The sequence below is a fragment of the Sinohyriopsis cumingii genome, chromosome 7 (genome assembly GCF_028554795.1).
Source record: "Sinohyriopsis cumingii isolate HCF-2022 chromosome 7, ASM2855479v2, whole genome shotgun sequence".
NCBI classification, from domain to species: Eukaryota; Metazoa; Mollusca; class Bivalvia; order Unionida; family Unionidae; genus Sinohyriopsis; species Sinohyriopsis cumingii.
In genome coordinates, this window is record NC_142967.1 from 80,786,767 (window position 1) to 80,804,450 (window position 17,684).

The 17,684-nt window shown below is 35.3% G+C and overlaps 1 protein-coding gene across 1 annotated transcript in view; it reads right to left on the reverse strand.

The window, feature by feature from the left end:
* LOC149795613 (DNA polymerase nu-like) overlaps positions 1-17,684 on the reverse strand; it is a 49,768-nt gene that overhangs the window by 6,579 nt on the left and 25,505 nt on the right. Inside the window, exons 13-16 of the mRNA XM_089965441.1 lie at positions 13,120-13,179; positions 7,579-7,689; positions 2,995-3,073; positions 1,957-2,024 (exon numbers count right to left, since the gene is read on the reverse strand). Coding sequence (XP_089821567.1) covers positions 1,957-2,024; positions 2,995-3,073; positions 7,579-7,689; positions 13,120-13,179 — 318 coding nt within the window. The remainder of the gene's footprint in view (positions 1-1,956; positions 2,025-2,994; positions 3,074-7,578; positions 7,690-13,119; positions 13,180-17,684) is intronic.

Sequence of the window (17,684 nt, forward strand, 5' to 3'; positions counted from 1 at the left end):
CCAAACTTTATCAAAACTGGATAAAAAATATAAGGCTTCCAGAGTGGTAACAAACAATTGCTGACACTGATGGATGAAGGACCACATCATAAACTCACCTGCCCATAAAATAATATTTCATACAGTTGTAATACTGAAACCAAAGTTTAAAAGGACAGAGATAAAGGGTGCTATATCTCCAAGAAATGACTGTATGATATGCTGACAAAAGAACTCATGCCATGTCTTGTATTTACAATGCGGTACATACAAAGTCCAAGAAGCCTTGTTAAACTTGCTTCATGGATGGATATGATTAGTGCAGGGTTCCTGCCTGTTTTGTCAAAGTCTAGTAATTCTATGAATTTGGATTAAGTGATGCAGAATCCACATATTAAACCATCATTAATGGTGCTAGTATGATTGTCAGGCAATCAGGGTCCATAACTAACCAAAAACACAGAATGCTCATTAATGACCTCGTTCAAGGTTTTACACCTCACCATAGCAAATCCCATGTTTTTTAATCCCAATATCTGCTGCATAACCCACCCACCCATCATCTCCACCACCAGACAGTACCCCATGTGTCATGATGCAAAATCCATAACATATACAATGAGTCTTCCTGCTATGAATGCGTGTATAAAGATTGGTCAGAAAAGATTTGAAAATATCATTTTAAATAATTTTTCTACATGACACCTTTGAAACCCTTTGCATATCCCAGGGATGGGAACCAAGGATGAATCCACATCTGCAGATGGTTATGCAAAGGATAACATAACTAGTAAGTTTCATGAATTTGCACCCAGCAGTTGAGTAGATGTAGTAATGGGCAGACAAATAAATCAATAAACAATGTGGGATGTTCATCAATACTTACATGTCAATAAATACACAATTGTGCAGCCAGATTAGTTTGATTATCAATAATGTTGTTGTTGTTGTTGTTGTTGTAGGGTTTAACGTCATTTTTCAGCACACGATAGGCTATACATGGTGGCCAGTATTAATGGTGGAGGAAGAACCCGGAAAACCCCCAGAAAGAACAACTGACCCACGAGAAGCTACTGGCAACCTTTCTCACATACCCACATTGGCCAAATCTGAGACTCGAACCCATGCAGACAGAGGTGAGATGGCTGTGATCCGTAACGGAGAGCGCTTTGGACCACTCGGCCACTCGGGACCCTTATCAATAATGACAGACATCAATATTCTGGTTTCTTTTCCTAACACAATCTGCACACAAGAATCAACCAGTTTGGAAATAATGGCATCACTAAACTAGTACAATAGTAAGTCGATGTTAGAACTATTTTGTGTAAATGAATCATTAAAGATTAAAGCACAGATAATTGCTGGCCAATGTGAATCATTTTAAAATTTGTAACTGGTAAGATATTTGCGTGTCGGTGTAACTGAAAAAGGAAGCCATTTACTGTTGCCTTAAAATTTAATGTTGAGAAATGATATTTAACATATTCTTACCCCATTTTGCAAGATTATATTGTCACTGTCCAAATGAAAATACTTCCCTTGGAAAAATCAAAAAAAGCAATGTACAAAAAAGATAATTTTTTTTTATTCACAGCTTTTGTGTATGCAGTTACCCTGTGTATGTGCATAAACCACACACACACACACTTTTGAAAGACTGTCTAGTTTGATATTTTCCTGAAAAATTTTCAAAGTGAGGAGGACTGAGAAATAAGAATGTATTTACAGTTCAACGGAAAATGAATATCAATAATAATTATTTTAAAAAAGAAAACGGTAACAGCATGGGAAAGAATTTATGAGGCTGTCAACAAAGTGTGAACTCAGGGGTCTTGTCTACTGCAGCAAGGCAAACATACCATGTGACAAAAATATCCAGATCAGCTAGTCTGGCTAATTAGTGGTTGCTGTCTCCAAAATTATACCTGCAAGTCATATGATCCTATGTGAAATAAGAAAACAATGGCAACATACCTTTCACCTCATTTATGTGTTCATCAGCTACTTCCAGTAGTATTTCATCATGAATCTGTATCAACAATCTATAGAGTGAAAACATCATTGGAATTAAAATCGTCTTTTCTTTTTTCTTTCTTCATTTCACAAATTTACTGGTAACCAAGTTAGTGCTATTCAGATATAAATATTGTTTCCTGCATTCAGTCTCAAATCAATGTCTCAGATGTTTTATATATCATCTTCAGCATTCCAAAAATAATACTTTTTGTATGACTCATTGAATATTATGTAAGCATCTACCTTTCATCAATGTAAAAAACAGATTCCACATGCATACACATTACCCTTTCCTTTTCAGATTCACTTTGGTATGAATTTTTGACAATAGGTGATCTCCCAACAGTCAATGTAATTTACATGAAATGAAGTCTCGACTCCCTGTCATTGTTAAATATAATACTCAAAGATTTGATTATCTCAAATTTCCTGACACGAGTTATTTTTACCAGACAAGATTATTTTTCAAATAAACTTTAGAATATAGTCATTTTAAAAAGTAGGTCACAGTGCTTCCTCTATTTTAATGATGCTAGTAGATTACTCTATAAATACCTGTCCTCTAAGTGAGATGGTGCAAAATTATGGTGTCTAAAACGTCTGGATGAAGCTGTTTTATCTTTCTCACAGAGTTAATCTAATTTGCTTTTCACACAATGTTTAAGCTGTGACTAACTTTAAGTTATTCATTTCACTTGCAACTACCAGGCAGCTGCAGCAATTAAAGGAATAGGTACTGCATAATATACTGTAATTTTTAAGCCTAATGAAATTTTTGTGAATTTAGTATACTGACCATATGTGTAACCTATAATGTTTTACTAATCAGCAATATGTTTATGTACCAGTATATTGCATGTTCTGACAGATACAAAATTTTCACTGATGCCATTCTTGTAAATTATGTCCCAACATAAACAAAATCCCTTTATTTTAAAAAATTTTCTCAGAAATCATGCTCACTAAAATGTTGAGATCTGAAGTAGTCTTACATACCTAGCCTTGAGATGATGCCTACAGTTCAGTGCTAGCTGAAGCTGGATCATGGCCGCCTTGCATAAATCAGCTGCAGAACCTGAATACATAACAAGCATATTCCTTACAGCTCATCATTCATCGCCAACTATCATTTGGACCCCGAGTCATCTATGTTTCATTTTTAAATCAGTGCACTTATGTATATGGTCAGACAGTTTGCATGCAGTTTAACTGCCATATATCACATCTGAAATCATATTTTAAATACTGGGAACAAATTATACGAGTGTTACTTTATTAATGTTATGAAGAAGAAACAAACGACAGCAGCTTACATGCACTACCCTTGAATGATTATCATGACAGTGATATTGGCCACAAACAGGATGCAAAACTGTGGGGTTCATGCTTGTATCTAGAAGACTGGACAAGAAAATCCAATGAGTGCATGAAAATTGTGTATCATACATGAAAGTTTTGCCTCTCTTGACTTTGCTAAATCTTCCTTATATTAAAAAAAATGTCTCTCCCTTTTAATGGAAGGTAAGAATTTCCTCTTTAAATTTTCATTTATAGTGGCCTTATTGATCCTGATAACATCATCATTATATGCACCAAAGCTAGAATAGAAAGACAAATCAAATCAAAGAGAATCATTCATGTATGCTAAAATATTATTTGAAGCTAATACTGTTCTGTTTAAACAAAGTGTACTTGGGAAGGCAGTTTTCAAACAAAAGTATATCCTGGAGTTATCTAATTACTCAGGGAGTTACAAAATTCTACACAGCATTATATGCCAAAATCTCCACATTAAATGTGCCTTCTCTGGGTCCCAAGTGTGTTTCACTGGAACAGGTCTTATGATGACATTTTGCCACCCAGTTTAAAGCATCATGGAAGTGGTGTCATTGTATATATAAGCGGAGGTACACCTTCCTGGAGTAGGACATACTCAGTTGTAATGCTGATGCAGTTAGCAAATTAATCAATTGATGAATGGATAATGTCAATTGGGTATTATCAGCTTCTGTGAATTATCGGAGAAATCAATTAAATTTGTTAGAACTATTTACTGCACTGTAATAAACTATAAATAATCTTATGTAACATCTGACCTCTTCCCACCCATAGTATTAGAATATGATGATCCCCCCTGCAAGGGAAAGGTGGAAAATTTGTTTTATAGTAAAACTAGTGACTTTTGCAGCACTTCCAGTATTCAGATAGTTACTTCCGAAATCTTATTTTTCCATTTCTATAAATTTTGGGCCTAACATTGTTTAGGAACAAACATGGTAAAGGTTTATATCTGTTTGACTGAATGCCAAAACTGGTGCCAGCATTGAACTTCATTTGAATGGCTGATAAAATATATCAGAGTCCACTGTATAGGTTTTATCAGAGTTTTCAAATACATGTGGCTGATTATTAAGTGCAATAGTCAGGTTAATATTTCAAGTAAATTAGGCTTGTAACAAATATAAAAACTACTTAAACTGATATTGCAGTGGATGACCCATGCACGATCATACGATTTCATATATGGTCAAAATGGATGCTGAAAAATTGCAATTATGCTTATTTGCTGTTTCTTCCAGTTTACAGCATTAACTTCCACAGATTAACTGTTAATATTGTATTCCATTTTTGTTCAGTAATACCCTGATTGACATTGTATGTGCTAAATATTATTGTTGATGCAATATTAGGTAATCGCTGTTTTAGACGGACACTTTGCTGCATTAAAACTAACCTTTTGTGTTAAATGTGCCACGTAATCTTGTCTTTATGCTAGTCATTAAATATTTTTGACCTCAAAATGTTTAATTCTCATACCTTATATCCTCGCTGGAGAAAACAATGACAGATGCATTACAATGTAAAAACAATGACAGATTGTATCACAATGTAAAAATAATGACAGATTGCATCACAATGTAAAAATAATGACAGACTGCATTACAGTGTAAAAACAATGACAGATTGCATTACAGTGTAAAAACAATGACAGATTGCATTACAATGTAAAAACAATGACAGATTGCATTACAATGTAAAAACAATGAAAGATTGCATTACAATGTAAAAACAATGACAAATTGCATTACAGTGTAAAAACAATGACAGATTGCATTACAATGTAAACACAATGACAGATTGCATTACAGTGTAAAAACAATGACAGATTGCATTACAATGTAAAAACAATGACTTATTGCATTACAATGTAAAAACAATGACTGATTGCATTACAATGTAAAAACAATGACAAACTGCATTACAATGTAAAAACATTGACTGATTGCATTACAATGTAAAAACAATGACAGATTGCATTACAATGTAAAAACAATGACTGATTGCATTACAATGTAAAAACAATTATAAACTGCATTACAATGTAAAAACATTGACAGATTGCATTACAATGTACACATGTGCATTGAATAGTAATTGAAAACTCTATGCTCTTGAACAAAATATAATATGTTTAGCACTGATCTGTTGTCACTGCGTTGTAAGTTTCTGTTCTAAATGGATCTATTTCAAAGAACAAACTCACTGAGTCAAAACTGTCTGTTTGATTTTGTGAAGGAACAAAGATGGCACATGTCCCTCATTGTCTTTCATGCCATTTGATAATATAACATCAAAAGAAAATATCATAACCATTGAAAGAAAAATATTAGCCATGACATGAGAAAACTTCTTTTTGAGCATAAAAGTAACATTTTAAGATATCTGCATTCTGACAAAAACAATCTTTTTAAATATAATTCTTTCAATTTTGCATAATCATTGTGAATATGAATACATAAATAAAATTACTGAATGTAAAATGCAATAGTGTTATAACATAAAGTCTAAAGCATGATATCAGTTTTGTATGATAATATTATCTTTTCTAAAGGGATATTTTCCCATGTTGCAACTTGTATTCTAATTCTGAGACTAACTGGCATGGTCCTACACCTTTTGTACATTCGTCTGTCCATTTTTTCTCCCACTACTGCCCTCCACCAAGTCCAAAAAACAAAGTGACTGAAGCTCTCTTTTTGGAGCAGTTTCCTAACCTGGAGTATGGAAATTCTATCGATGGCAACCTGACTATTCTTGGAGATTTCAACTTTCACTTTGACTGTCCTGGAAACCCATATTTACCAAAACGTCTAGATTTTATTCACATTTTCAATGTCAAACAGTTAGCCAACCCAAATATAAACATGGTCAAATTTCAGACTCAATTCTTCATAGACCTGATGGTAATATTCTACAGTCTTCATTGGTGTCCCATGAACTTGCATCAGATCAGCTCTACGTCATATGCCATCTCAACTTAACAGTCCCTAACCCTCCATCTCTGTTTGCTACACAGAGAAACCTCCATATCATGAACAGAACTCAATTAATGCATGGCATCCATGCAAACCCAACAACTTCAATACCTCCTACAGCAGTACAACATGACAAGTGCTTGTTATTATTACTTGACAAACATGCAACAGCAGTGAAGTGCAGAGTATCAACTGAAAAGTGTTCTCTTGGTATAGTAGTTACGGACCAGCTTTGCACTGCTAATGAGAACACAATAAGGCTGAGAGGATTTGGCTTTCCACCACCATTATTCATATTAATGCAGATCTATGAAGCTGCTAAGAAGAATGTCACAAACATAGTTCATGCAGCAAAATCAGCCTACTATAGCACTAAGATCACTGAAAGTTCTGGTTGCAAAGAGCTCTTCAGATTATGAACAAGCTAATGTCAAGGAATAAATGTACACCACTTCCACTGACCTTCTCTCCTGTTGATTTTCCAGACCTGTTTGCAGATTTCTTTCATTGACAAGGTACAATCAATTAGAGATAAGCTTGACAACAGAATTTCACTTGACTCATTGTCACCATACAGTTGTGATAAAGAAGTTGAGGGAAGATGTCAAAGGAAAATTGTTTTTTCTTAAGTTGAGCAAACAACATACTTCAAGTGCTTTGGGCTGGATTATGAAACCAGTTAAATTAACTGCATTATTTAATTTTCTCTTAAGATCAACCACACAAGAAATGGAGTCTAAATCCTTCTACAGTATTTCTCATTAATAGGACTTCTGTCTATCCAACAATCCTTTGTATACAGGAAACATCCAGGAAATGGAGTCTAAATCCTTCTACAGATATCTCATTAATAGGACTTCTGTCTATTCAACAATCCCTTGTATACAGGAAACATCCAGGAAATGGAGTCTAAATCCTTCTACAGTATTTCTCATTAATAGGACTTCTGTCTATCCAACAATCCCTTGTATACAGGAAACATCCAGGAAATGGAGTCTAAATCCTTCTACAGTATTTCTCATTAATAGGACTTCTGTCTATCCAACAATCCCTTGTATACAGGAAACAGTCAGGAACAATTCAATAAGGACAAAAGAAAATCAAATCTGTTAGTGTGTTTTATCTAATACTTCTGATATAAATGATTTTTGTACGATTAAAAAGACAAGACTATATAAAATGAATGAAAAAACCAACAAAACATTTATGCCATGTTTTAAAATATCAAATGTGGCTGAACCTCATTATTCCTAATAAACAGTACCTTGGACACAGAAGTTGATGGCTTGCCTTTCTGCCTGGGCACTTAGATGTGGAGCTGGGTGATGGATATTTCGGAACTTCCTCCTCCTCTTGAATATGGTAGTTGTATATCCTACCAAAATATAGTAAAACTAATTTTATCTAGTAAAATATGTTTCTTTGACAATACTTATCCGATCATAATACGTTACATTACTACTGTCTTGCAAATCCAGCCCTCCCTGGCTAAAACATTCTTAGCTTGGAAGCTAAAAGTTATCTGCGCTCATACATGATTTAGATTGAGTGATTTCCCAGTGATACTGGGATTGGCACCAAATCCCATGAATAGTTCAGTTACTACTTGGGTGGAGTGCATACTTTCAGAGTGACATTACTGTGGGGAGGCTGAATGTGCATTATAATCAGGTAAGTATTATTGAAGAAACGTATTTCAGCAGAAAACAAAATAGTTTCTTCTTCAAATACTTTAAATACTTTACTAAATAAGAATGCCATAGGAGAATAGATCAGAGGTAGAGGGAGTTACATCCCTTTACCCCCAAATGGCCATCTCTAGTCCCCTAAGGTATGTGAAGCAGCTTCTAGGCGGTTGAAGAACAGACCCCATATGCTACGGCATCGCTTCTATAAGAGAAAAAAAATTTCCCTTCTGCAAATCACAAGGAAGCCTAGAAGCTGCAGAATGACCTGAAATGGCAACCTGTTGCATAGCAGTCATAGGCCCAACCAGGTGTAGCTGAGTCTTTTGGGATGAAAGATCTTGGAGATAAAAGCTGGAGAACATTGACACTGACTTCCTACCACAGCTTGTAAAATGTTAGCCGGAGAACAGTTGGCTTGAATGCAATGTCTAGTTGAGACTACACTAAGTTCATGATCCAAGATGTGCAGCAAATTCATTTGGTCTTGAGTTAATTCCTGATAAATGGAATGGATAACCCATTTTATCCTGGATGAGAATGCCTGCACTGAAATGATCTTCCTTGTCCTCCTTGAATTGTTAGAAGAGGTGGGCTCTTGATTGATGCACTGGCTCAGATCTTTTCAGGTACCACTTGGTAATTCGTACTGACTCCTGCAGATGACTTTTGGATAAAGTGTCAAGAGTAAATAGGGGTTGCACCACAAATGCCTGATTTACCTCGAGTTGGAGCCTATTCTTCACAATGAAAGCCTGCCATGAGTGACACTACTCCTATTCACACTAGCAACAGCAGGCAAAATCAGCAAGATATGCAAATTATTGGTCAATCCAAACAACTTGTAGTTCTGACCAATAACTTGTATATCTTGCAGATTTTGCCCGGTGCTGCTAGTGTGAGTAGGAAGCTGGTCTTATAATAAGAGGTCCATCAATGAAACCCGTGACAGAGGTTCTAATAGTGACTTATTCATCCAGGTGAGTACCCATGATAGATTGTACTTGGGGCTGAGGGACAATTCCATTGGACATGTTAAATCAAAATTTGATACAAGATCAGATAGATCTTTGTTTTGTCTGAAATCCTCTCTGATGATAATGCAGTATGTTGGAAATCATAGAACAGTAGGCTTTTATCTTGATTGGTGTCAACTGTTTTCTCGTCAAAGAGATGAAGTGGGAAGTTAGCTATTTGAGGAACTGATGCATTCAGTGGCACAATATGTACAATCTGACACCAATGGGTGAAAATTCTCCATTTTCCCTTGTTTTCTTTCAATGTGGAGGACTGTCTCATTTGAGTGATCCTCTCCATGACTTGGTGAGAGAACTGTTTGTTCTTAAGGGCTTGTTTAATAAAATCCAGATATGTGGGTTCAACAACTCCCATTCTTGAGATATATATACCAGGGACCTCATATGCATTGTTTGTTCCAAGGAGCAAAGTTTCAGCCATCAATGGGACAACAGTATTATTTGTAATGGCCTTACAATTGGCAACCTAGGGCAATGAAATCTGTTGCCACATTGTGTAAGACCCGTAGGCTAAAGATTCTTGGGCTGAGTGATGGTTCTTTGTGAGAATTGAAGCCCGTGTTGAAATTATTTCCATGCATGTTCCTACTGGAGACATGGTTCAGCATGAATTGTTGGATTGAAATATGATTCATGCAAGAACTGAAGCTAGCCTTGGATTGATTAGCACTTAAATACTGTGACCCTATACTAACAATAGCCTGACATGGGTCCAATACTGGTTAGAGACCATGTGATTGCAATGTGGAAGCCCATTTTATGGTGTTGGGAAGGGATAGGGGACATTGCATCCTTGTCACCCATACCCTTAGGCACAAGAAAAGGTCTTACAGAATATGTGATGGTTGTACATGATCCCGATCAGATATCCAAGTTCAGTCTTGATAAAACAGAGCCACTGTTTCCTTCTTGGGGGCCAGGTTCATAGCAACTGGTAACCATTGTTCCTGGTCCAGGACTGAATGTCACCATAGATAGTACCGGAAAAGATGCAATGGATAATCCTGTAGCTGTTCAACATTGGTTGGTGATGGCATTGGATGGAGGCAGATCTGTAAGGTACCAGATCTACAGAGATCACTAATAAATATGGTCCCTTCATGGCTATCAGCTGTCCTTTGTATAGCAACTGGGCACAAAGGCACTAACTAGCCATAATGTGGCATGGAACCATTGTGGTACTATGCAGTATGTCTCCACTAACTGTATGTCTCTACCATGGGAGGGTGTGTGTACGTGATATTAAATCAATGATCCCCTTCCCATGGCTTTTATTCACATTGATTGAACTTGGATCTGCAGGACCATTTCCCTGAGAAGATCCCATATTAATTAGGAAAATGTCTTCAGCCCTCAAGATGTGCCTCTTCTTCCAACCCCTTTAGTTCTACAGCCCATTGAATTCTGGTCCACCAAGACATGAATTTGTAGACTGGCATCATGAGCAAGCTACAAGTGTAAAGTACTTGTCAGTCCAGTGTTTACAATGTTTACAAAGCTTGTACTTGGTCTTGCCCGTAGTCTAAATCAGTAAGACAAAACAGAGCAGACAATATATATCGGTGTAGCCAGGCATGTGTCCTGCTTTATGAACTCAGTGCTCATGCATAGCTATGCACTATGGCAATTTACCTGTACAAGAGTGCAAGTATCAGCCAGATCAAGTAGGGTATTCGAGCATCACTATTAATACTTATGAAGTGGGTGCTTAAATATCAATTCTAATAAATGTTTCCTATAGGAAAGGTCAATTAATTGCCTATACAGGTAAAATCACACTGTTGCTTACAGTAACTATTAAGTGGACACTTTGACTAAACTATATGTATCTGACAGAGGCAGATACTATACCACAATTTGATTGAGTTTTCTACAGCACACACAATTCTTGTACATAAAATAAAGCTACAGCAATGTGAGTGGACGAAACTATACAACAATATGACTTGAGTTTTCTATAGCACACAATATCTGCACATAAAATGAAGCTACAGCAATGTGAGTGGACACATTAGCAGCCTGTGCAAATCCGTATCGAGGGCACACAATTGTGAGAAGGCAAAGTTATAATCCTGAAGAAAGCTAGAGAACTTTGTCATCAAAAGAAAGAAGCAAGAAAAGTTTAAAAACTGAGAAGAAGCCTACTTCACTTCAAAAAGAACATTACTCCAACTTGTTTAAGGTAGAAAATTTCCAGAATACTTTCATGTGGATTGCGAGGCCTCCCTATCTGTTGAGAGTAAGCTACTCTACATAAGCTTAAGTAAGAAATGAAGTATTCATGGGATTTGATTTTATGCAATACAATTTATCTGGGTGCATAACAGTGATACCTGCTCTGTATTTGTTTTCCAATGCCTGTATGTTTTGCCTATCATTGCACATAACCCATCAGTAGCCAGATTAGTGCATTTTACCAAAGCAGTGCCCCCATTTTCCCATAGCAGTGACCCCATTTTCTCATAGCAGTGACCCCATTTTCCCATAGCAATGACCCCATTTTCCCAAATTCATGTGCGACAGAACTAACATTAATATGTGCACAATAATCATCAAATGGAACATTGCACAAGTCTGCTGATTGGTTCCCCTGTCTGTTTTGGCTTACGAAATAATATCATTTCTATTTACCGATGCACGGTGTAAAAAGCAGAAACTAGAACCAATCTGTTGTTTACATAAAACTGAGGAAGCAAAAATGTGACAATGGTTTATACGCGTTATTTATAATTGCTTAAACGAGATTCCGTTTGCTTTTGGTGTGCTTAATTTTTTATTTTAATTGGGTTTTCCATTATTTTAACTGCATATTTACACAAAATGATTCTTCATTCAAGTGAAATTAGTCTAAAAAATTCATTGAGAAATCATGTCTCATTTTATCCACACATGCTTACCAGTAATCTCAATGAAGAACAATTGACTGTAAAATACCAGCACTACTGCTTAAAGCACAATTACTAGTGAAACACTATGTATATTCACTAATTACTGCAGAGTACTGAAGCTCACACTTCACTGATATTTTAATAAAAACCACAACATTAATATTATGTCGACGATGTCTGCTTGTACACACAAATGTCTGTCTGGTAAATAATCCTAAAATTGTTGAACTAAACAAGTCCAGCACTCTCAAAGCCAAGGATAATTATGTAAGTGCTTTCACACATTTTTATGCGAGCCACTATTATCCATTCAGCATGAATCAGGTTGATTGATGGGGTTTCAACAAAAGTTTAGTCGTTGAGGTTGGTTCGTACATGATTCCATTGTTTTTCAGTTTAGTTGGCATCTTTCCAATCTAACGGGCTCTGAACACATGAAAGGCTGACACTGCTTGTTAACTGCATTACGCAAGGGGGCAGCTGTTCACATCTGGTTCACACAGAATGATGACATTATCTGAACCAAATTGGGGATCTAAGTTGAACTTAGCAGTATTAAGCCAGTGAGTTAATGCCATAATCATCAGAAAGTAATTGATTGTGTAACTTCATGAACAGTTTTTAAGGAAGAGCTCATACATGTACTTTAATAACCAAGTAACTTAGTGCTGGCTGAGTCAGCTCCCTTTGATGTTAAGTATAATTGATTGATTTCAAAATGTGCTCATGCAAGTGGTAGTACTGTCTCAACCTGGTTCAGGTGACTGCCATTTGTTGCCAGCATGTTTTTTGTTCTTCTCTATTCTTTATTTGTATATTTTATTAGGTTAATTCGAGAAATGAAATACCTACAAATAAGCAAACTTCAATAGGAAAAGCCTGCAAATTTAAGTACCCATTAAAACTACTTTTTTCCCATAAAACCACAAAAAGTTGAGACCCATGAAAATAAATGATATTACAGTAATTTTGTCTCTTTTATGTAATTTTTGGTTTGTTTAAAATAACTGCTTTAATTTTATGCATTTGATAACAGTAATTCATTGAAAACAAGAACAAGGTCAAGTTTATTAATCATCCTAATACAGAACAATTTAAGCTGGATTAAAGAGACAAGATTGTAATATGAACGCTGTGTCATGTAGTACTGAAAACATACTCTATCACATATCTGTAGTAGTATGATGAGTATTACCATTTTTCTGACAGAAGCTAATACATTTCTTGGAAAACTGGCTCACTGCAGGGAACTTAGCTGAAAGATGAAAAATACTGTTTTCATTTTACCTTCCCATATTCATATAACTCGGACATACTGAACAAGGTAAGATGCATAAAATGTTGCATGCAAATTACAATATCTTAAATAAAGAAAAAAAAGGAGTAGTATATTATTAACTTCAAAGAAATCTGAGTGACAATATTTTAAGAATTTTTTAACAGTCAATCATAATTTGAGTCAAAGTATGCCTGTGATTTCTCACCTGGCCGACATCTACCTAACAGCTAAAAAAATGCAAGAGCAGCTGGTCAAGTAATCTGGGTCAGTAAGATTATTTCTGTAGAACTGTTTCCAACACTGTTGACTGAATACCATTAAGACTATTTATAACATTTCAGACGGAACTGGGATTTTAGAGTGTTATAATTGAGAAACATTGTATCCTAATTCATTTCTGTATCAAATTATGTATGTACCTGTCCATATCAGGAACACTGGACACATATGTATAGTATTCGCACTCTCCTGTTTGTAGCACCTCTACCAATTTTAAAAATGAAAAGCATCATGGTTGTAAAAAAATGCACAAAACTTAGTCATTTCATTCATCAATGGACCGCTCCAGTGACCTAGTGGTTATAGTATCTGCCTCAGATGACCCTGGCTGAGTCATATCAAAGACTTTAAAAAATGGTATTAGCAGATGCCTTGCTCGGTGCTCAGCATTAATAGGTTAGTCTTAAGACTGGTTGGCCTAGTGTCAGGATAATGTGACTGGGTTGGACATGATGCCATATGTCTGTGGCATGATGCCCCCGTGCTAGACATCAGTGCTAGACATCCCATTAAACTGCCACATTGTAGACATCATAGTGATATGACTGAAAAATTGCTAAAGCGCCATTAAAAATCCAAATATCTCACACACACACACACACACACACACACTCTCAATCATCAAGTTATAGTTTTTAAACTGATAATTGCCTTGAGGTCCTTAACAATGTCAACTTGTTTGCACTGCAAACTACATAGAAACTCGCAAAGTAAACCAGCAAGACAGACTGCTCAATATCCTTTTCTAGAATAGTATATTTACTGTGTCGTTTGCATCAAGGATTTACAATGTCTACATTGATTATTTCTAAAACAAACTGAACAAATAAAAACGAGGAACTCTTGTATACATGTGTTCAAAGAGATGTATCTCCAAAATACATGGAATTATTGACATTATTAAAGATGGTGAACTACATCACGTCTGTTGATTGAAAACATAGACCCACATGCAAATATGCCGATGATATTACTAAAGAAACTACCATTTGATTCAAAATGCCAGCAAGTTGACAGTGTTTGGGACATCATAATGATAATCAGGTCAGGATGAAATGACCACATTTTGTTCATTTTTTATATCTTTGATGCTGCATGTTTTCAAAATTGGTAGAGGGGTACAAACAACTGGGACAGTATGCGAATATTACAGTAAAAAATGATACTATTATGTTACTGTCAGTATGAAATGGTAATAAAATTAAAAAACAACAAACATTTGTATAAATACACATTATCATGAAGATGAAAATGATAAATCATTAAGTTCTAACTTCTGATGAAGTTACGAACATACATGCACGTGTCAGCTGGGGAATCATAAAAATCCCTTTTATGTGAAAATGTCTTTGTTCAATAACTTAATGACTAATAAATTAGTCATTTATTTAACTGGATGTAAAGAAATTGTCAGTAGTCATCTGTTTTCTATTAATCTGAGATCTTTTGGTGGAGATGTTTTTTCAGTGAAATGCAAATTCTTGTGAAGAGTGTTAAGTGTGTCACACTGAGTTTGTAGGTACCGTTTAATATCCACTATCCTAATTAAAACCTTGCTGGTTCTTGGTTGTTACTGAATCATCAGCATCCCTGTCACTTCCAATATAAACATTGCTAGATTCCAGGCAATCACTAATTTCAAAAACAATATCATCAACTGTTAGCATCACAGATGTGACTACCATTATCAGAATTAACACGATCCAAGAAATCAACAGTCTTGTATCTTGTCACCAGACCCAAGTAGGTATAGTGTGTCACACACCCTAGCAAGTGCAACATCATTAATGGTAATGACATCTGTTTGCTCACTAAATCCTACCTAAACAAAATGGTTTTGCAGTACAAGATGTGGAAACAACACAATACATCATACTGATTGCAGACCGTTCATTTATTCACACCCATGTTTTCTTTTGCAGGCTTGTGAGGTATCTTTCGATTAGAGCATACTGGCACTTTGACTTCAAATTGAAGATAACTCCTTAGTACATTAGTTGCAGAACAAAGGAAGTTTCTGGTGGAAAGAAAGACACTTTGACATTTGACAACTGATCATATAATGTTTTTGGATGGGGTGGGCAATGAACATTAGAACATTCCAATGTTCAGCTTTCATTTTCTTGCTCAAACTTGAGATCCATTCTGTAAATATTACTGCTGTCATCCATGCACACTTATTTGCATAATAATCAACTGTTAATGACTTCACAGTTTTAAATGATTTCAGTTTTGACTTCACAGTTTAAAAAACAATGTGGATTTTCATATTTGCTGATAACCAATAGATAAACGTTTTCAGCACAAGCAAAAATCTAAGCCTTTTTTTTAACCCTCTGTACCACCATGGCATATGTTTGGCTTGGAAGCATTTTTAAAAACAGACCAGTTTCATCAGCATTAAAATACATTTCTTGGTTCATATGACTTCAATACTTCCAGAAGAAACTTTGTTTTCCCGTCAGCCACAGTAGTCTCACAAACCACTGCACTCTCTGACCGCTCTGCTCAAGATGTTATGTCTTTGTTTAAATCTGTCAATCCAAATTTTATCAACACACACATTGTATATTCCTAGTTTTTAAAGCAAGTTTTTCAGCTTTCTGATGTTTACTGAATATTTTCATATTTTATTGCTTTAAATGTTCAGTAGCCATATCCTAGTTAGACTCCACAAAAACAGTTACACTCATGATTTTTTCATGATTACACAAAATAACCCCAACTGCTGAAAACAAAACAATATCAGACAATCCTTGTATTACTTGTAACTTTGCATCTAAAGAGAACTTATATTTCTTTTTCTGAGCAGCAAATTTTGAGACACTTTTCACAAGTCTGAATTCAAGATGAACACAAGAGATTTATCTCAAGTCAGCATACAAGTAGAGAATACTAGTTAAAGGACATTTCAAAATTATTAAGTCAAAAATGAACAAACAAATTCATTTCTTGCTTTAATGCTATACTTACACTAAACCCAATGATTCTAAATTACCGAGTATGAATGAGGTGTGACTATCACGCCTTTGCCACCTGATGTCTTTGTTATTTACAGTATTTAAATGAGGTGTGATTATCATGCTTTTGTTTCCTGATGCAGTGCTCAAAATTTATTTTTTGCAGACATAGGCCTAGGGTTGGTGGATTTTAAAAACAAAATCACATTACTGACCACTTTTAATCCCTTTATTACTTAGAACACCTTAACAGACATCTTGCATTTGGCCTAAACTCTCCAGATTATAATATAAACTAATCAATAAACTTGTTGTGTACATGTGTTATAACCCTATCCTCATTACTCAGCCATGCATCACTGCATCAGCTGCAATGACTGCTGGAACAGTTTGGCACCCTGTTATGTTTCAACTATAAAACAGCATGTGCAGTATATGGTCTTAACAATTTATGTCTTTCAACAGCTTGAAAATAAACTGCCACATTTCATTTGTGGGACAGAAGTTTTCTCAGGCAAATTAGATATTTGTTTCAACAAGGCCTTCTTTATATGGCTTCGGCACCATATAACTGAGCTAATTTTCTGAGGAAAACCACTTCAATTAAATACAATAACCAATTAAATGTTGTAACAAAGGAGTCTTACAACAAAGCATTTGGAATACATATTAACTAGGAATTTGGCCAAAGGACTTATGTTATATCAGTGGAAACCTTGTATCAAAAAATGTAATAACCTTTACTGTATGTTTATGCAACTATTTACTTTAAAGTTTCACGTTTTTGGATCTTCATCCACAACTGATGACACATCAGCATCAATTGTCCAGTACTGAAAGGACTATATTATGAAAAGCGTTTTCTGTCAAACTTGCTCCAATTCTGTTCAGCAACATTTTTGAGATGAATTTGTTGAAAGGTTTTTCTGTTTTTTTAATAGTGCTGCAACATTTGACGGCAGATTGGCATCTTTAAGTGTCAAATTTCTTCGAAGGAAAATGCTTACTGTCAAATTTAGTCAAATTCTGTGAAGCATTTTTTTCGGAAGAAGTTGTTAAAAGGCTTATATTTTTGGTAATGATGGCCAAATTTAAAGTTGGATATGCATCAGTTGTAAAATTGGAAAGTCCTTCATGTCTGGGTGCTTTCTGCCAAATTTGGACAAATTCTGTTGAGCAATTTTGGGATGAAGTTGTTTAAAGGTTTTCATTTTACAATAAAGGTTGTCATAATGAATATTA